The sequence below is a fragment of the Balaenoptera ricei genome, chromosome 6 (genome assembly GCF_028023285.1).
Source record: "Balaenoptera ricei isolate mBalRic1 chromosome 6, mBalRic1.hap2, whole genome shotgun sequence".
Classification (NCBI taxonomy): Eukaryota; Metazoa; Chordata; class Mammalia; order Artiodactyla; family Balaenopteridae; genus Balaenoptera; species Balaenoptera ricei.
The window spans coordinates 102,424,599-102,445,542 of record NC_082644.1 but is presented as its reverse complement, the minus strand read 5'-3'; the positions used below and the strand labels follow the sequence as shown (position 1 = coordinate 102,445,542).

Sequence of the window (20,944 nt, the reverse complement as noted above, 5' to 3'; positions counted from 1 at the left end):
TCTATAGGATTCCTTGAATTCCAGTTTAGCTTTAAGACCTACATTTCTATTCTAACTAAATCTTAAGCATTTGCCAATCTGTGGGAAAAACAAATGGTCATCCATATACTTTCTTAGGTGGAATACAGGCATTAGTACAGTCTTACATTGTAACAAAATGAGACTAGAGCTGGGCAGATACAACTTTTTATAGAAAGGAATGAATTGGATTCTGCCATTCTATACCCTGACCTGAAATTTCTTAATTTGTTTACTATTATTTTGGCTAATATGTTAAAATATGGATTCTTTTCCTTCTTCTAAAGTGACCAATACTTAAAATTTGGAATAAATGTTCATATTAGCAGAAGGGTTCCTATCATTCCTCTTTTGGCCTGCTAATGACCCACAACCCCAAGCCTCCAAAAACAGTTTTGATCAAGGTCATATAGAATCATTAACTCAAGAAGAGGGCTGTTGCTAATAAAATAGCTGCTTTCCTATTTAGCTAATTCAGCTCTCCAGAACTTCCATCTGGATCTGTTCAATCTTCTTACCCAACAGTTTTGTGGGTCTCCATAAGGATGGTTCCATTTGGTCCTGGGACAGGCATGGAATTGTACCGAATGCTGACTTGTGACTTGCGCAGGAGACCCTCTCGGGCTATCTTGAGTCCTTCGTAGAACATGGCTAGTAAAAACACGGCCACAAAAGCTCCAGCCATTTCTAAGTAGGGAGGGAAAAGATGGCGGTAATGTCAAACATGCAAAATCATTAGCTGGTGTGCTCTCCAAGCTAGAAAGACAACAGAGAAAAACTGCTACTCTTTTTTTTTTTTTTTTTTTGGGTTATGCCACTTGGCTTGCGGGGTCTTAGTTCCCCGACCAGGGATTGAAACTGGGCCCACGGCAGTGAAAGCACCGAGTCCTAACCACTGGACTGCCAGGGGATTTTGAAAAACCGCTACTCTCTACTCTTAATTTCAGAGTATGTTATATTGTTACCTCTTCAATCATACAGATGGAAGAGAAGAACTAAGATGGTATTAGTGAGGACTACTGCCTCCACTGCAGATCATACTCATTTTCTGATTAAGATACAAAAAAATGAACAACAATAACCTTTTGGTCTGGCTGCTTGATGTCATTAAATTACCTTGTCACACTGAAACACACAATGTAGAATACGCAAAAGAGGAATAAAACAACTTATTTTAAAGTGCTGACAATTTCTTGAATGGGCATTTCAATCTAAGTCTTTCACACTGTGAAGCATTGGTAACAACATGAATGTAGTCAAAACTGATTTAACATACTACCTGAATTAAATGCTTCCCTTCTTCCCAAAACAAATAGATTTTGTGGGTCCAAAGACTTATCTTGTACCTAAAGTGGTCCACCTGACTACTGAACTTGTGCAATTTGATTTAAGGCACACCAACTCAACATTATAGACACACAAAAAATGGGCGATTAGCTACCCAAAAACTAGGACTGCCCCTAAGATGGGCCAAGAGTCGGGAATGATGTATACCAGTTTGGTAAGCTGGAAAGAGCACTGGATTAGGCAGGAATAGAAGCCCTAGGTCCCTGTCCTAGCTCTGACATACTAAGTTTATGTGATTTAGGGCTAATCATTTCACTATCTGAAGCTTAATTTATCTGTAAACTGGAAGGATTGTACTTGATTAATAGTTTTCAAGCTAGGGTTATTTTGTGGTATGTATATATATAATGCTTTTTATGTCATTTGAACTTCGACTGTAGTCTTATATCCAAGATCAATAATATATCAAACAAGGAAACACTCTGGAAAAAGATGAAAGGAAATGGTCTGCAAAAGACTCCTACTGGTATCTAAATTATGTTTCAGAAATTCTAAAACATACACATGCTATTTAAGGGAGGTTTACTGTAGGACCAAAATAAGCACCGTGTATCCTTACCTTCCAGGTAGGAAATAGGAAGCAAGGTGATTACGATCATAACCATAATGACTCAGTAATTATGGCAGGAAGAGGTGTTGGGTTTCCAGATTCTTTGTCACTGTCTCTCATGTGAGTGTCACCTTCAAACAAAACCTGATGGCTTACTCACCTCCAGCTGTATTGATCACCAAACCAGAGAACAATAGTTCAACGTTCTTAAAGCCAAAGTAGAAGGTCATAGGCTGCCAGGAAACCAAAACGTGTCAATTAGAAACAATTGAAGCTTCTACATGAGAATTTCAGGTCAAGAAGCTTAGAACATTTAAAAGTAGCAGTTCTGGGTAATAAGAGGCATTCACTGAAGTGGGAGGCTTTCTCCCTCATTATAGTATAGTATTACCACAGGCACTTCTCCACATGTACTCTCCTTTGTCCCCACCATCAACGTTTGTCTTTTTCTCTTTTCTACACAAAGTGTGAAAGACCAGAACTTAATCCAGAAAAAGGTCAATTTTGACAGAAAGGAATACTGAAGAAAGAACCATAGAAATCTTGGTTCTGGTGTGGCTCTGAAACTAACCTGCCACATAATCTTGGGCAAATCACTTGACTTCTCTAAGTCTGCCTTAGTTTTTTCTCATTGGTAAGTTGATCTTTAAAGATAATCATCTTCCAGTCCTAAAGTTCGATTATTTCTATTCCCCAAGTGGGTGGGAAAGGGCCTGGGCTGCCTCTCCTGTGGCACTTACCATCATCATCATCATGTGATCATGGGAGTGGGAGGCTGAAGAGGTTGGGTGATGGTGAGAAGGTGCCATGGTACTGTTGTCGTCCCCACTGCTCATCCCCATGCTCATCCCCATGTGGTGGAAATGGCCCATTTTTCCGGGAAAAGTTGAGTCAGCAGAAGATTCTTTTAAGAAAAAGAATTATATATAATAATTAAAAATACAAAATCTTGATTTTTAAAAAAAATCTTCATGATGTTTTATCTTGTCCTTTTTTCTTTTTTTGGCCAAGCCACACGGCATGCAGGATCTTAGTTGCCTGACCAGGGATCGAACCTGTGCCCCCTGCAGTGGAAGCACGGAGTCCTAACCACTGGACCACCAGGGAATTCCCCAAATCTTGATTCTTGATAAATGCTTTGTCTATGTGGGATTTCAGCCAGTGAATACATGCTCTCCTAGCCTCTTTACTCAGAATTATTTTTATAATCTACAGATGGAAAGAGAAGTAACTGTACTAATAGGGATCACCTCTGGAGACTGCGGCAAAAGGGATTTGCACGTAGGGTTTCAGAAACCTAACTCTTTTTTTTTTAAATTAATTTTTATTGGAGTATAGTTGCTTTACAATGTTGTGTTAGTTTCTGCTGTACAGCAAAGTGAATCAGTTATACATTATCAGAAACCTAACTCTTATTCTGCAGAATTGTTCCTTTACTAGATATGTTCAATGTATATTCAAATTTAAATATGAGATAAGGAGAAGAAAAGTATCTTCTTCGGGTTGCAGGAAACAATTTGTAATAATGGACAAATTGATGCCATTAATGAAATTTAACTGCTTTTCTAATCATAAATGTCAGTAGATAAAAAGCAAGTATTTCAAGATAATTCACCTAATTGGATGGCCTGTGTTCAATCAGGATATTAAGAATACATTTTCACATATAGGACAACCAGCCTTCAGCTAATTTAAATTAGAAGAAAAGGTCTATTGCTGCCCTAGGCAAGCAGTGTGCTCTGAATTTAGATACAGTATCAATCCCAGCAGGGCATTAGAGCTGAGAACACTGAAAACAAGGTATAAATTGGATATTCGCTATTAAATTAAGTCTAGACAACCTGCACATTCAGTCTTGTGTCTTTACTACCACTTCACTATTTTACTGCAAAAGTCCATCTGAGACATAATCCAAGGAGCAAAAACTCCTGTAGCTGGGGTGGGGAGTGGGGAGTTGAGGAAGGTGGCGAGGGAGGTGTTGGTGGATTCTCTTAGTGTCCCTCAACTCCAGTTTGTGGAGGAAAGAATGCTTTAGAAATTCCAAGTAGGTATTCATGTTCATGAGCCTAAGTGTGCCTCTTATTATCAAGCTCTTACAGGCACCAAACTCTGAGCTAAGTGCCAGTAATTCAACAGTGAATAAGACAAACACGGTACAGGATGGAGAAACAATAAAGTAAACAGAACACTTTCATGGGGCGTTTAGTGCTGTGATGGAAAGAAACAGGGTAATATGGTAGTATTACTAAGAGGTTGAAAAAAGGCATACTTTAGATAGGAAATTTATACAGATTCAGGGAGTCTTGGATGTCTAATCAAAAGCACAAATATTCAGCCATCTATTTTCCCCTCTTCAACTCCTATCCTATGATTCTATGACAGCAAGCTTAAAAAATAGGTTCTTAATTGGGACTTCCCTGGTGGTGCAGTGGTTAAGAATCCGCCTGCCAATGCAGGGGACATGGGTTCGAGCCCCGGTCCGGGAAGATCCCACATGCCGCAGAGCAACTAAGCCCGTGCGCCACAACCACTGAGCCTGTGCTCTAGAGCCCACGAGCCACAACTACTGAGCCCGAGTGCCACAACTACTGAAGTTGTGGCGTGCCTAGTTGTGAAGCCTGCGTGCCTAGAGCCAGTGCTCAGCAATGAGAGAAGCCACCGCAATGAGAAGCCCGCACTCCCTGCAACTAAAAAGAAAGCCCGTGCGCAGCAACAAAGACCCAATGCAGCCAACATATAAATAAATTAATTAATTAAAAAAAATAGGTTCTTATTTCCAGCAAAGGAAAAGGCAAAGCATCAGTTACCAATAATCAAAATTCAACTCTGAATTTAAATAACTTTCATGCCAGATACTTTATTACTTCATAATTGGGGAGCTGGACAAGCTGGTATCATTAATACCATTGCCATAAAGGGACTAGATTGGAGGTACAAAGAGAGACATCATAAGATTTTTGTCCACAAAGGTCTTATAGCGAACAGCAAAAAAAAAAGAATACACACAAAAATAATCAACAAGTGAGAGCACACAAAAAGTTTCAATGATGGAACAAATGGTAAGAGGACAGCAGTTTTCAGATAAAGAAACATAGTAGGGGGCTTCCCTGGTGGCGCAGTGGTTGAGAATCTGCCTGCCAATGCAGGGGACACGGGTTCGAGCCCTGGTCTGGGAAGATCCCACATGCCACGGAGCAACTGGGCCCGTGAGCCACAATTACTGAGCCTGCGCGTCTGGAGCCTGTGCTCCGCAACAAGAGAGGCCGCGATGGTGAGAGGCCCGCGCACCGCGATGAAGAGTGGTCCCCACTTGCCGCAACTAGAGAAAGCCCTCGCACAGAAACGAAGACTCAACACAGTCATAAATAAATAAATAAATAATAAAAGAACGTGAATTTCTAAAAAAAAAAAAAAAGAAACATAGTAGGATGGAGAGATCAGTGGTATCTGAGTGATCATAAATTATGATGTTGAACCAAGCAAATGAAGTGAAATAAGAATGAAAAGCCTTTTGCCTGCCAAGAAAATTGATAGCACATCCTCATAAAGAGTAGAAGTTACAAATTTTGTTCTCTTCTAATAAGGGTCTAGAAAATGATTATATCATAAGAAAACCATAAAGGATAATTTCATTTCATGTTATCAACATGAATCCTGGCCTTTGATTCAGTGAATATTGGTGGAGTGCCTTTTGGTGTAAGAGACTGAGGGACATACAGAGATGAACCAGACATAGACTCTTTCCTCATGGAGCTTCAAGGCTAAAAGCTAGAAGGGGAAACTGAACAGTCATAATTTTCGTTTTGAGGCATAAGATGAAACGCAAAGGCCAATTTAAAAAGCAAGAACATAGCACCAGAAACTACTTAAGATTTGTACCCTTGATTTCCCTGATAAACTTTTATAGAGTCTTCCCATCAACAGGTTTTTTTGAAGACCCAAGGTTCCTAATTGTTCAGGCACCTCATTACCAGTCAGAGACACCTGCTCAGTGAAGACCCGTAATCATATCTCTTCAGACATATCAGTGACCCAGTAATTCATATGCCTGAATCTCAAGAATGCCTTTCAAAGTATGCACCTATTTTGAAGTGTCATCTTGTAGGACACATTTCACATTGAAATATACTAGGAAATAGAGCAGGAATAGAATCTATTTCCTTTCATTGCCGATGGACAATGGATTTCTTTCTTCTTTGTTGTTGTTGTTTTTTTTAAATCGGCGGTCCAGTGGTTAAGATTCCGTGCTTCCACTGCACGGGGCACTGGTGCGATCCCTGGTCGGGGAACTAAGATCCTGCATGCCCTGCAGCAAAAACAAAACAAAACAAAAAACAAAAAGCCTTTATCTTAATTTTTTTTTTTTTTTTGGCCGCTGCCATGCGGCTTGCGGGATCTTAGTTCCTTGACCAGGGATTGAACCTGGGCCCCCTACAGTGGAAGCAAGGAGTCCTAACCGTTGGACCGCCAGAGAATTCCCAACAATGGATTTCTTATAACAGAATCCTAGGCAAATGTCAGTTTTCTGTTAGCTTCTCTCCTGCAGAGTATGCCAGCCAAGACCACTTTCAAGCCCCTTTCTGCCTATCCTGTCTCCTGAGACCACAAAGTGACTATCGACACATGTGGATAGTTCATAATAGCTCCTTCTTCTAGCATAGAAAACTTCTTTGATTTTTAAGGAAATAGAAGACAAATGGTCTAGGAATTGGCTATAGAAAAAAATCAAGTATGAGTTTCTATGGAAATCTGTTCATACGAAATAGGTGAGAAGTTTATTTCTCAGGAAGGCTTTACACTATTCAGCTTTTAGGGAACATTTATCTTCAGCTGGGTACTTGAAGTTGGCTGTATGCCAACTTGTTTGTATTGCCCTGAATACTATTAGATATGGAAAATGAAATGGCACATTCTACATTGAATGCCATATAGCTTTGCACTTCTTTCTGCCTTCCGCTTTCCTCCATTTAATAAGTATGGTGCAGTATTTATAAAAATAGGTTTCAAAACTTCCTTGTATTCAAGGGTCTAATTCCTTCTCAGTCTACTTCTGAGGATCATGAAAAAGAAGTTTCCTCTGTTCCTGCCAACACTCCCCCCCAACACACGCATTGTAAAGCTTAACTAGAGGGCCAGATTCTTTGCAAAATCTAGCATCTCTAGAAAAATAAATATCAATTTATAGACAGAAGTTAGGGAATTAGCAAGAAGGCTAAATTCTGATACCCATTCTGAGTCTTAGCACTGACCTTACTTCTAACAGGTTTAGTCTAAAATTCAAATTCTCTTTTATTTTGCCGGTATTGCACAATGATGAATAAGAAACAATAATCCATAGGGACTATGGAGATTAGACCCCACAAAAAGACTACACAGAAGTGGTCATACATCTGCCACATGGGCCCTCTCCTCCAGCTCAGACAGATGTAATCTGGAGTCTCAGATAATTCTTTTGGAGACTGCCTCCAGTCTTTCCTGACTTCAATGATAAGGAAGAAAGTTTTTATTCTTAAAATGATTAGGGTTGGGACTTCCTTGGTGACGTACTGGATAAGACTCTGTGCTCCCAATGCAGGGGGCCCGGGTTTGATCCCTGGTCAGGGAACTGGATCTCACATGCATGCCACAACTAAGAGTTCGCATGCCACAACTAAGGAGCAGGTGAGCCACAACTAAGGAGCCCACGTGCTGCAACTAAGGAGCCTGCCTGACGCAACTAGGACCCGGCGCAACCAAATAAATAAATAAATAAATAAATAAATAAATAAATAAATATTAAAAAAAAATGATTAGGGTCATGTTCCTTTTTGGATTTGTAAAAACATTAAACAAAGGGAAATCTGTCTAGTCACTCTTCTGCTTTCTGTAGTCATTATTTATGATTGATGACACAAGCTTCTGGCAAGCACAGATAGGGGAAATTCAAGGTCAAAGATAATATACTACCATAAACAGGGGTTCATGCTTATGGGCTATGTTCATGTGATCAAGCAACAAGTTTCACTGGACTAATCCTACCTTTTTATGACCTGTATGGGGCCAGCAGATATTCTGAGATATGGCTCTGGCTTTGTTTCAAGTGCCTCTATAGGTGAACTTTGAAATTCTCCTATGGCTTTATGAATTCTGCACTTATGTTGTTCTTTGGGGGAGGGAGGTGGTAAAGGAGATGCAGGAATAAAGGGGAGACTTTGATATAATGCAATAACAAATAGGGCTTAGGTGCCTCTCCATAACTTGGCATTCCAGGCCAATACACTGGAGTTGTTTAGAAAAAAATGTAGTAGTTCCCAGGGAAGGGAAATACAATTTGATGAATATATATGGGGAAGACCCTTCCCGTTGATGGCTATGATGTTGTTCCACTCATCCTCTAGGCCCTGGCCTCACATTCTTACTCCAAATTGACTGGCAGAAAAGTGGTCATAATTGTTTGAATATAACCACACCATGCTTTGGATATTTTAGCTGCTTTTCCTTGGCCTGTGTCCTTCTTGAGGTGCAGTAATCATAAGGATACTTACACCAGTTTCATTTCCAAAAGGTATCAGGCTGAGTAAATCATAGGTTTACGCAGGTTCTAGCCAGAACTGGCAAAAACTTTTGACTCCCAAACTTGTGCCGTATCAGTTCAGTAAAATGAGGCAGTAGAGGTAGTGAGAAGATAAGTCAGGCCAATAAGAAAAAAGGAAATGGAAAAGACCTTAAAAATCAAACACACACAGTTCTCCCCAGACTAAATTTGGCAGGTGATAGGAGTTGATAGGGCACTTGCTACAATCACAGGTTTATAAAGACAGAACTCTGGAGAATAACTGCCAAAACCCCACCACCATCACTACCACTACCACCAAAAAAGTAAAAAAGAAAGAAAGAAAGAAAACTTAGATTTTATCCTTTTAAAAATCCTTCAATAAAACTAAGGCTACCATTTTCTCTTCTAACTTTGTGCCTTTGTTGATAATAAAAATAATTCCAAGGGATCATCTACAACAACAACAAATTCTCACTTGCTTTTCTTTGTGTCAGTGGTTGGGTTGAGAGGAGAAAGATGTTGATAGACCTGGCAAAGAATTAATTTAGTGATTACTTGCAGATTTCAATATTATTTTCTCTTTCTTCACCAGATACCAAAACGAGCTCTACTGTAAGCAAATAGTGTAGGGAGTCCCCGGAGAAAAGAGCCAGATATAGCTTTTTGATATAAGAGAAGCCATTTTAGGCCAAAGCCATCTTGTCATCTAAGCCTGGCTACCATGCTTGCCCTTGAAAAGGTCTCAGTAATAATGACCTTAAGGGAACATAAGAACAAATGACTGTTTATCAGGCAAGAGAAATAAAAATAGCAAAGATAATAAACCAGTTGCAGGATTCCTTGAAAGCACTTTTTGTGGAAAGAAACCAACCTATGCACAGTCTACATATTCAAGTAATAAGCAGAGTCTATGTCTGTATTACTCATACATCAGACTAATGGGATGCATCAAAAGTAACCAACTGCCAGAGACATAAAGGGGAAAACTACTTCAAACAGTTACACTTAAAACTTAAAGGGCCTTCATTTACGAATGGCCAGTGATCTAGGCAAACAAGAAATGCTCCATGGACTGACAAGTTTTTAGAAGAATAAAAGAGCAGCTATAAATTAGTGAGAGTAGCTCTTTTACACAGAAGTTCTTGTCTAAGAATACCTATTTTAGTAAAAAAGACAATAACTCAGGAGCTGCCCTGAGAATCTCTTTCTAACTATCCACAGAAAAGACAGAAAGCAAACCTGTGATTCGATTCTAATCAGAATAAGACGAAGAAAGGCTTTGCTTCCGAATACTGGTTCAAGGTCACCCCCTTCTACCATAAATTTTATCTTTCCATATGTCCACTCCACCTTATTAAGCTGCTCAGGCTGAGCGAAGGAGATGAGAAGCCTGTTTGGAGGAATTGATTACATGGAGAATTATACAGCTATATAATAATGGAGGGCTATCATTCTCAAGAAAAAGCATGCTAAGGACAAACTTAATTTTTTAAATACCCACTTTCCAATCTCTAAATCATCTATGCCTTCCAGGCAAACATGAATGGACCAGGCTACTACAATATAAGAAACAGGAGGATTGGTTCAAGATGGCGGAGTAGAAGGACGTCACTCCCTCTTGTGAGAGCACCGGAATCACAACTAACTGCTGAACAATCATCGACTGGAAGACACTGGAACTCACCAAAAAAGATACCTGACATCCAAAGACAAAGGAGAAGCCACAATGAGACGGTAGGAGGGGCGCAATCACAATAAAATCAAATCTCATAACCGCTGGGTGGGTGACTCACAAACTGGAGAACACTTATACCACAGAAGTCCACCCACTGGAGTGAAGGTTCTGAGTCCCACATCAGGCTTCCCAACCTGGGGGTCCGGCAACGGGAGGAGGAATTCCTACAGAATCAGACTTTGAAGGCTAGCGGGATTTGATTGCAGGACTTCGACAGGACTAGGGGAAACAGAGACTCCACTCTTGGAGGGCACACACAAAGTAGTGTGCGCATCGGAACCCAGGGGAAGGAGCAGTGACCCCACAGGAGACTGAACTAGACCTACCTGCTAGTGTTGGAGGGTCTCCTGCAGAGGCAAGGGGTGGCTGTGGCTCACCATGAGGACAAGGACACTGGCAGCAGAGGTTCTGGGAAGTACTCCTTGGTGTGAGCCCTCCCAGAGTCCGCCATTAGCCCCACCAAAGAGCCCGGGTAGGCTCCAGTGTTCGGTTGCCTCAGGCCAAACAACCAACAGGGAGGGAACCCAGCCCCACCCATCAGCAGACAAACAGATTAAAGTTTTACTGAGCTCTGCCCGCCAGAGCAACAGCCAGCTCTACCCATCACCAGGCTCTCCCATCAGGAAACTTGCACAAGCCTCTTGGATAGTCTCATCCACCAGACGGCAGACAACAGAAGGAAGAAAAACTACAATCCTGCAGCCTGTGAACAAAAACCACATTCACAGAAAGATAGACAAGATGAAAAGGCAGAGGGCTATGTACCAGATGAAGGAACAAGATAAAACCCCAGAAAAACTAAATGAAGTGGAGATAGGCAACCTTCCAGAAAAAGAATTCAGAATAATGATAGTGAAGATGATCCAGGACCTCGGAAAAAGAATGGAGGCAAAGATCGAGAAGATGCAAGAAATGTTTAACAAAGACCTAGAAGAATTAAAGAACAGACACCTAGAAGAATTTTAAAGAACAAACAGAGATGAACAATACAATAACTGAAATGAAAAATACACTAGAAGGAATCAATAGCAGGATAACTGAGGCAGAAGAACGGATAAATGACCTGGAAGACAAAATGGTGGAATTCACTACTGCGGAACAGAATAAAGAAAAAAGAATGAAAAGAAATGAAGACAGCCTAAGAGACCTCTAGGACAACATTAAATGCAACAACATTTGCATTATAGGGGTCCCAGAAGGAGAAGAGAGAGAGAAAGGACCCGAGAAAATATTTGAAGAGATTATAGTCAAAAACTTCCCTAACATGGGAAAGGAAATAGCCACCCAAGTCCAGGAAGTGCAGAGTCCCAGGCAGGATAAACCCAAGGAGAAACACGCCGAGACACATAGTAATTAAATTGGCAAAAATTAAAGACAAAGAAAAATTATTGAAAGCAGCAAGGGAAAAACGACAAATAACATACAAGGGAACTCCCATAAGGTTAACAGCTGATTTCTCAGCAGAAACTGTGCAAGCCAGAAGGGAGTGGTACAATATATTTAAAGTGATGAAAGGGAAGAACCTACAACCAAGAATACTCTACCCAGCAAGGATGTCATTGAGGTTCAACAGAGAAATCAAAAGCTTTACAGACAAGCAAAAGCTAAGAGAATTCAGCACCACCAAACCAGCTCTACAACAAATGCTAAAGGAACTTCTCTAAGTGGGAAACACAAGAGAAGGAAAGGACCTACAAAAACAAACCCATAATAATTAAGAAAATGGTAATAGGAACATACATATTGATAATTACCTTAAACGTGAATGGGTTAAATGCTCCAACCAAAAGACACAGGCTTGCTGAATGGATACAAAAACAAGACCCATATATATGCTGTCTACAAGAGACCCACTTCAGACCTAGGGACACATACAGACTGAAAGTGAGGGGATGGAAAAAGATATTCCATGCAAATGGAAATCAAAAGAAAGCTGGAGCAGCAATACTCATATCAGATAAAATAGACTTTAAAATAAAGAATGTTACAAGAGACAAGGAAGGACACTACATGATGATCAAGGGATCAATCCAAGAAGAAGATATAACAATTATAAATGCACCCAACACAGGAGCACCTCAATACATAAGGCAACTGCTAACAACTATGAAAGAGGAAATCGACAGTAACACAGTAATAGTGGGGGACTTTAACACCTCACTTACACCAATGGACAGATCATCCAAACAGAAAATTAATAAGGAAACACAAGCTTTAAATGACACTATAGACCAGATAGATTTAATTGATATTTATAGGACATTCCATCCAGAAACAGCAGATTACACTTTCTTCTCAAGTGAGCACAGAACATTCTCCAGGATAGATCACATCTTGGGTCACAAATCAAGCCTCAGTAAATTTAAGAAAATTGAAATCATATCAAGCATCTTTTCTGACCACAAGCTATGAGATTAGAAATCAATTACAGGGAAAAAAACATAAAAAACACAAACACATCCCTTGGGATGTTTCCCTTACAGAAATATAAGGAAACAAACACTCTCTTTCCAGCCAAGCCAAGTACAGGAGATGGTTCATAGGAGCCTGCATTTTGCTAGTTTTTGGTGATGGTGTTGATAATAGAACCAGTACTCCCACCTAAACTAGTGTCCAGATACCATTTGCATGTATTTCTCAAGCTGTAATTTGCATTTTAGGTTGTACTCCCAGAAACTAATCTCTCTGCAAAGAGACACATAAGTATCTTCACCTCCAACTTCTCATATTGATACACTTATTTTATGTTCACTACATGACATTTATGTCTCTGTTACAGATTTACTTTCCAGCCTTATCCCAATCTCACCCTCTTCACATTCAAATATTCCACTGAAATTGATTTACTCAATTTTCCTGAATAAATTTAGTACTTTGACACTTGTATGCCTTTTTGGCCGTGTCATTCTCTGTAGTACCCCCCCCCCCCTATTTTCTGAATATGAGCAAATCCTATCATTATTTATTCAACATTTACAGTGCACTTAAAATGTGTCAGAAGTAGGATAAAGTTAAAATACGGCCCCTGCTTTTGAGTTTACAATCTAGTTCATTCTTTAAGGCTGAGTTAAAATGCCACCTCTCCTATGAGGTTTTCCTTGAATTCTTGACAGAAGAAATCTCTCTCTCTTTTCTGAATTTTTCTAGCAATCTTCTCTTATGGAAAATTTGACTTACAGTTCTTAAAATACGAGATAAAAAATACCATATATACACAGCAAGTTCTTAGAGGGCAAGTAACTAATTTATACCTGCTTACTGCACCTGGAAGAACACTGGACAAATATTCACTCACTCAAAATGTATTTAATTCTTACAAAACCCATGTAGGTTTCATATCTACTTACAAGGAGCCAGCTGCAGAAGACAAGATTCTTGCCTTTGCGGAACCTACTCTAGAGGAGGAATCCTCATTAAATATGGAAACAAATAAATATGTATACGTATATATAATTAGAAATTGTGATAAGTAATATGAAGGAAGTAAACATGGTACTGTGATAGGAGAATAACAGTAAAAGAACTAATTTAGATGGAGGGGGTTAGGTGGAGAGAGAAGAGAGAAGCCATCTCTAAGGAGGTAACATTTAGACAGACTGATAAATTACTGGAGTTGGGTAGAAGGGCAGAGAATAGCACCCTTGAGGCAAGAAAAGAATCAAAGTCATTCAAGGTCAGTATGAATAGAACACGTTGAGTGAGAAGAGAGGCCAATGAGGTTGAAGAAAGAGGCAGAAGGGGTATACTGAAGAAGGCCTTATAGGTCATTAAAAGGAGACTAAATTTTATTCCAAGGGTAACTGGAAGCTATTTAGGCGTAATAAGCACGGGAGTGATGTGACCAGATTTATATTTTAACAGAATACTTTGCTGTGTAGAATAACTGGCCTTTATTTGTTCTTCCCTAATAATATTTCCTGCTCAAGTTTTCTGTGAGGCATTCACAGATGGAAAAAAAAAAATCCTTACAGAGCCATGGGCCATAATCCATTAATTTGCCAGAATCCAGAAAGACATCTGTTAAAACTTTAGAAGGATTAGAAGAACCTTCTAATTTCTGGGTTATTTAATGGTTTGAGGGGCAAAACTGAAGGATATTCTACAAGGACCGTCCTGGGTTGTAAGAGCTTCTAAAGTCACACGTCACCTTTTGTAGGAGAGAGTTAAGCTTACTGAATATTGTTAAGAGCATGAGTTTGGAGTCAGATAAGATCCAAATCCTGGCTCTGCTAATTTCTCTCTGAGTATCTTGGTGACATTTCCTATAAAAGTCCCATGAGTCTTTAGGTTGGCAGTAGGTACTATGCATAGAGGCTGCTAAAGGGGCCATATCCAGATTTCAATACCATTTGGGTAAATTACTCAAATTTGGTAGTTGCTCAGTAAGTTAAAAAATATGATGAAGGTAGACTAAGCTCCCTGTGGGACATGGACAGCAGACTGTAAGACACACAGCAAGTGTTTAGTAGATTTTTATTGGATTATACAATCTGTACTATACATGGAAACCTTTAACAGTGATATATGACAAACCCCACTTTTCACTCACACCTCCACGAAACATTAGCAATAAATCCAGAATTTATGTGACTGCAGTTTTTAATGCTAAGGGCAGTGGAGAATATACTAGACTAAGTCCAAGATCTGGATTCTGGTTCATCCAACTCTGTCACTTTGTATTCTTTTGGATAAAACACCAATGTCAGTTTCTCAATTTTAGCCTTATTGACATTTGGGGCTGAATAACTCTTTGCTGTATGAGCTGTCCTGTGCACTGTAGGATGTTTAACAGTAAGTATCCCTAGCCATTACTCACTGAATGACAGTAGCACTGTCCCATGTGTGACAGTCCAAAATGTCTCCAGACTTTGCCCCTGGGGGGCAGAATCACCCTACTTCTTTGCGAGCCACTAATGATCTCTGAGTTTTAGCCTCTCATCCTAAACTCAGGGGAATGAGATAACATCTGTCCTGTTCTCCTTTAGGGTTATTGTATGATTCAAATAAGATAATGAATGGGAAGAAATACTGAGAGAGAAAAAAAGACCATATAACATACATAAAAGCATTATTATTACTCTGTGAGTTGTTATTATTATGTTCTATGAGTGCTCAAAAACAAGGCTGAAGAAAACTACTCACATCTTGTTTATGGAATGCACTGTAAGGCCTACGTTAGGCTATGTGCAATCTAATACACCTTTTACGTTTGTATTCAATAAACATTTGTTGACTGAATGATTTTAAGTCTGGGCCCAATAGTAACTTCATTTTCTTTTCTGGCATGTTCTCAGGTTTTTCTGCTGAGCTACCACAATGTAGTATGTTTCTAGACCTAACTCCACATGAAGGACAGGCCTGGATTAAACAAGAACGGCTACTTATTTTACAGCTGTAAAATTGAGGTACACGAGGTTAACTGACTAGCCAAGGTCACGTGTCAGTCAGTCTCGAGGCAGTCTGCAATTAGAATCCAGATTCTGACCTCAAGTCCGGTGACCTATTACTTGTATCGTTGTACTTCTACCCAACTATTTGCGTCCCTGTCTCTTAACACAAAGGTAGCTATTTTACTTTATGGGGGCAATTCTGAAAAATTGAGATAAGGAAACAGAGTTATAGTTTTTAGGGAGCTTAGAAAGAAATGTAGACCTATTTCTATTGGGAGGCACAAGTGAATATTCCCTACATTTGGGGTAAACAAAGATCAAGTTATCCAAGGGCCTTGTCAAGTCTATAAACCCCATTAAGTTGTCCAGGAGGAGCTAAATCTAGTTATCTACCTCCAGAGTAGTTGTGTCTTGCAACACTTTACACCATGCTATGGCCTACAATTTGCGTTAAAACTATTACCTGCAGTATTCTTGGCTGCTCTGCCTCTGTAGCTCTAAGTGAGAATGGACTTCCACATAGCCTGAGCTCCAGGCCACATTTCAGCATTCCATTAAAATTCACAAAAGCCCCAAATGCCATTCTACCATATATTTTCAGTGTCAGAAACAGAACTTTTAAAGAATAACTCATAAAAATGTCACCGTTAAAAAAAAGTCACCATTTATTCTACTCCTTTAAAATACCAGAACACCTTTAATTATTATGCCTCTGTGTGAACTTTCAACTGGTGAATGTCACAAAGAGTCATCACTCTCAACCATTGATTCAATAGTCTTCTGAGTAATTCTCAGGCAACGTATGGGTTGTAGCCTACCTTAACCTTTGTAATTATTACAACTTGAAAGAAAGTAAGACCCGGGTTCTAGCCCAGGTGTTTCCATTACATTAAGCAATTTAATCTTTATGGTCACAATTTCCTTAGTGAAGAAATAGAATAACTCATCTTTAGGGCCTATTTCAATTAGAAAAGTTTAGGTGTGTATAATATCGTTTCAAAGAAGAACAAATGCATACTTGTCTTTTCTAGGAACATTCTGAATATTAGATGATATGCTTTAGACATTCCAACATTTCAGTGGCTTTAACTTAACAGACTGTTCATATCACTTTCTAATATTTTCCAATTCACCCATCTCATACAATCATCTCTTCTGAGAAATACCTAAAGCAGAAATACTAAGAGCAACAGCCCTCCTGGTTCTTGGAGTCAGACTGCTGACTGTCATAATGCAATGCCATCTTTGGAGCTCAGAACAAGTTACTAAAACTTTGTGGGGATAATACATACACATAAACCTGGGTTAATAAAGTCTTACAGTTTTTTTGAACATCAAATGTAAAAATACATATGAAAGCGACTGGCACATTAATAACATACATAGTAAATAATAAGTGTTAATTGCTTCCCTCCTAACTCAAGGGTTTCTCAAAGTATGGTCCAAGGACCGCCTGAATCAGAGTTATTTGAGATGTTTGGCTAAAACTGAAAATTACGGACCCCACTCCAGACTACTGAATCTCCTCTCAGGGAATGGGGTCTCAGACTCTAGGTATATATCCAGATATATAGACAATTCTTATGCGCTCTAAAATTTGAGAACCAAAGTTCTGAATTACAGAGATGTACAACACAGATATAGTACACAGGCTCTAATGACTGTATGTTTAAGAAGAGGGAGCTAAAAAAAAAAAAACAAAAGAAAGTCAAGATTCAACCAGGAACTAAAATAAAACATTTGTTTATTCTGATATTCCAAAAGGGCACAAAGCTTGCCCAGTCTCACTTAGAATTTACACACACGACCACCTACTAATCAAAGAACTTTCTGGGCTAACACTAAATTTAATAACAAATGGCTCATCTTTGGGATTTGAGAGAGGTTTCTTTCACCCACTGTGTGAATAAAATCTGAGTTCCAGATGAAGGGGAAGTTATATATCTTCTACAGTTCTATTTTTCTAGATTAGTTGTGAAATACAGGAATTGAACTATCAGAAAAACAGACTTTATTGCTGACTAATAAGACAACAAAAAACCTTCTGTGTGAAGAAAATGTTGTATATAGTTCCCAACATGATTAATGAAGTTAAGATTTGTTCCCAGCTGAGCACTCCAGGGCCTGTCCCTAACCATCAACTCCTGCATTTCTGAGAATGGGAGTTCAGTTAGAGATCCTGAATAGGCCACTAAAAACAAACAAACAAAAAAAAACATGAGGAGGAAGCTGTGGGCAGAAGAGATATTTTCTCTTTCTTTTTTATGGCGGTTTTCCAAGTATGCAAGTTATTCTCTAACTGGTAAAACTGGACCTACTGGTTGTGGGCCCTTGGGCAAATTACTTAATATCTTTGGGCCTCAGCTCTAAAATCAGGTAATAAAAGTAGCCTCCCTCACAGGATTGTTACGAAGAGTTCACTGAGGCAACAGCATAGTGGTTAAGAGGGTAAGTTAGTCTCCTCTAATATAGGGATGACAGTAGCACCTACCTCGTGACAGTGTGCATTTAAACACCAGCTTAGCACAGTGCCTAAACACAGTAAGCCCTCGATAAATCATCATGCCCTCGATAAATAGTCATTATTGTTACTTCTTAATCTACTCTTCTTTCTAAACTTGGCATAGGTATAATCCCCCAAATCCTTTGATTTGTCCTTCGCCCATTGCTCCATAGCTAACCTTTCTTTCTAACCTTTGCTTTTCTCATTTTAGGAGTTTTCAGAGTGTGCTAGTGAACTCTATCCACTTCACTTCACAGGAAGGGATGTTCTTCACCTATAATGAATCAGGTGGTCAGTAATTTGTTTCAATTTGATTCCAATCTGCATTTATATTCTTTGAAATGTCTGGAAGTTTCAGGCTTCTTTCTCTCTGTTTTCTAATGATAAAGGATACTTTTTTTATGGGTGGTTTCCCCACTGCCAAACAATTCTCCAACACCAGCTGGGTGTCCTACAATTCAACTCAATTCTGACACTATCTTCTCAGAGATAGCATCAGATTACACAGATTTAGGACCCAGTCCTACAAGACTGCTCTTCACTTCAGATGCCAGTTGCAAGCCTGTGCTTGTGATCCGCTGGCTATAAATCAGAGGCTCCCACAATCCCTTCTCCTTGAGTTCTACAAACTTGCTAGACTGGCTCACAGAACTAAGGAAATCCATTTACCCACTAGATTACTGATTTATTACAAAGTATATTAAAGGAGACAAATCAACAGCCAGATGAAGAGATATATATAGTGAGGTCCTGGACAAAGGAGCTTCTGTCCTTGTAGGTTGGGGCCGGCATGGTGGCACATGGAAGCGTTCTGGTTCCCCAAACCAGAAGCTCTCGGAACCCTGTCCTTTTGGGTTTTTATGGAGGCTTCATTACATGGGCATGATTGATTCAATTTGGCCACTGTTGATTAAACTCAATCTCCAGCCCCTCCCTTCTCCCAGGAAGTCAGGGGCTGAAAGTTCCAACCCTCTAGTCACTTTGGTTGGCTTCACAGGCAACTAGCCCCCATCCTCAGAGAAGTCACCTTATTAACAAAAGACACCTTTATAGCTCTAGTCACTTAGGAAATTCCAAGGGTGTTAGCTCTGAGCCAGAAATGGGATGAAGACCAAATATATATTCATTATAAATCACAATATCATACTTTTTCTTATTTTTGTATTTCTAAAGTCATTTCATTAGGATTTTGAGAAGGAAATGAGATATGCTCAAAGCGCCATCTTGCAATGAAAATATATACATTATAAGATGTGCTGTGGACTACTTTGCAGCCATAAACAAGAATGAGGAAGCTCTTTGTATACTGATAATGATCTCCAGGGTAGCTTATGAGATGAAAAAATAAGGGGCACTATATGCTATCATTTGTAAAAAGTTTTGAAAGGGAAAAAAGTATATACATATTATTTGTAAACACCCATACTACCTCTGGGCGTGGGGGAATAAGAAGGTAGTAACATTGTGATCCCTAGGAAGGCAACTGGTCAGATGTGGGTTGGATTAGAAGCAACATTTTTCACTACATATCCTTGTGTACTTTTTGAATTGTGAACCATGTGAATATATTTCCTACTAAAAAATTAAATTATCAAGTCCAACTCCTTTATTTTACAGATGGGGAAACTGAGGCCTAGGTCATTGAATAATGATGCTAATATACTCTTTAGTCAACTGAACCTATAACATCTGCTTCTCATACGTTGCTTCTGTAACACTAGGCTAGCTACTTTCCCCAACACTCCCATTTCTCCAGATAGTTTGTAGGGAAGCAGCTAAGTAGGAGGGGTTTCTGAGCTTTATATATCCTGTTTTAGTGGCAAATAATATAGAAGCTCCTGTTTCTCTTGCCCACTCTCACCTTTCTGTACAAAGAAGATCAAATGTACAACTACATTCTTCACAAAGGCCTTTGGAAAAGCTTTTATTTGCCTGGTCCGAATAGGACAACTCAAATTTGATATGTCAAACAAACAAACTGAAAAGGTCTTTTAGTTATGCAATGATAGAAGGGCCTAAGTCCATTGGGGAGTGGATCTCCCAGTTACTATACTCTACTTCTCTGATACCTTTTGTTGTTGGCTAAGCCACATCCTTGAATAAAGCAATCCCGAGATGCACCCTTTCATAACCCTCTTACTGGATCCTTTTGTAGTCTTGACACATTTCCACCATGCTAACCATGAATGCTTAAGTATGATTTATGTAAAGATCTGAGTGTTTTATAAAAAGTGTGATAAGAGTAGAGACAGCCCTGGACTAGGCATCAGAGACTCTGAACTATAGACATAAGTTTGCCATACATTAGCTATGTGACATTAAGCAAATCGCCTGAACTCAACATGTGCTAGTTCATTTATTACAAAATGGATATAAAAATATCCACCCTGCCAATCTTACAGGTTGTGAGGATCAAATAAAATATGTCAAAATACTTCCTAATTCTAAGGTACAGTAAATATGAGATATTATTAATGGTAGCTTGCTTTCTCATTAGAGGACAAAATTAATCTCTGAAATGAGACGTCCAAGTCACACATAGGGCTCATTTTCATGTCACTTAAAACACAAAGACTCTTATAGCCTGATTTAAAGAACACTAGCTAGTCAGATATGTATAGGTTGGCAAAGCATTGTTTTAAATGCCTCTTTGTTATAATCAAAGGCAGACAAAGGTCCCCCTTGCTAAACCTTCCATTTAGTTATATTACACGGGATTTCAATTGTCTAGATCACAGTGTTGTTGGTTTGCCTGTGGAGAATGCTGGGAATTAATTTGGTGTGAGGCAGAAACTAGAAAACATTTTACCTTTTCCTTTTTTACTCCTCCCTCCCTCTGAGAGAAAAGTTGTTCAAAACCTCAGAT

At 39.3% G+C, this 20,944-nt stretch overlaps 1 protein-coding gene across 2 annotated transcripts in view; it reads right to left on the bottom strand.

The window, feature by feature from the left end:
• SLC31A1 (solute carrier family 31 member 1) overlaps nt 1–20,944 on the bottom strand; it is a 30,591-nt gene that overhangs the window by 4,295 nt on the left and 5,352 nt on the right. The window contains exons 1-4 of one of the 2 annotated variants that reach the window (XM_059925367.1): nt 5,997–6,215; nt 2,656–2,819; nt 2,076–2,148; nt 537–705 (exon numbers count right to left, since the gene is read on the bottom strand). In XM_059925367.1, coding sequence (XP_059781350.1) covers nt 537–705; nt 2,076–2,148; nt 2,656–2,787 — 374 coding nt within the window. In that variant the 5' untranslated portion in view covers nt 2,788–2,819; nt 5,997–6,215. Of the gene's footprint in view, nt 1–536; nt 706–2,075; nt 2,149–2,655; nt 2,820–5,996; nt 6,216–20,944 lie in introns of those variants that run through there. The other variant, XM_059925366.1, reaches the window with a different exon arrangement.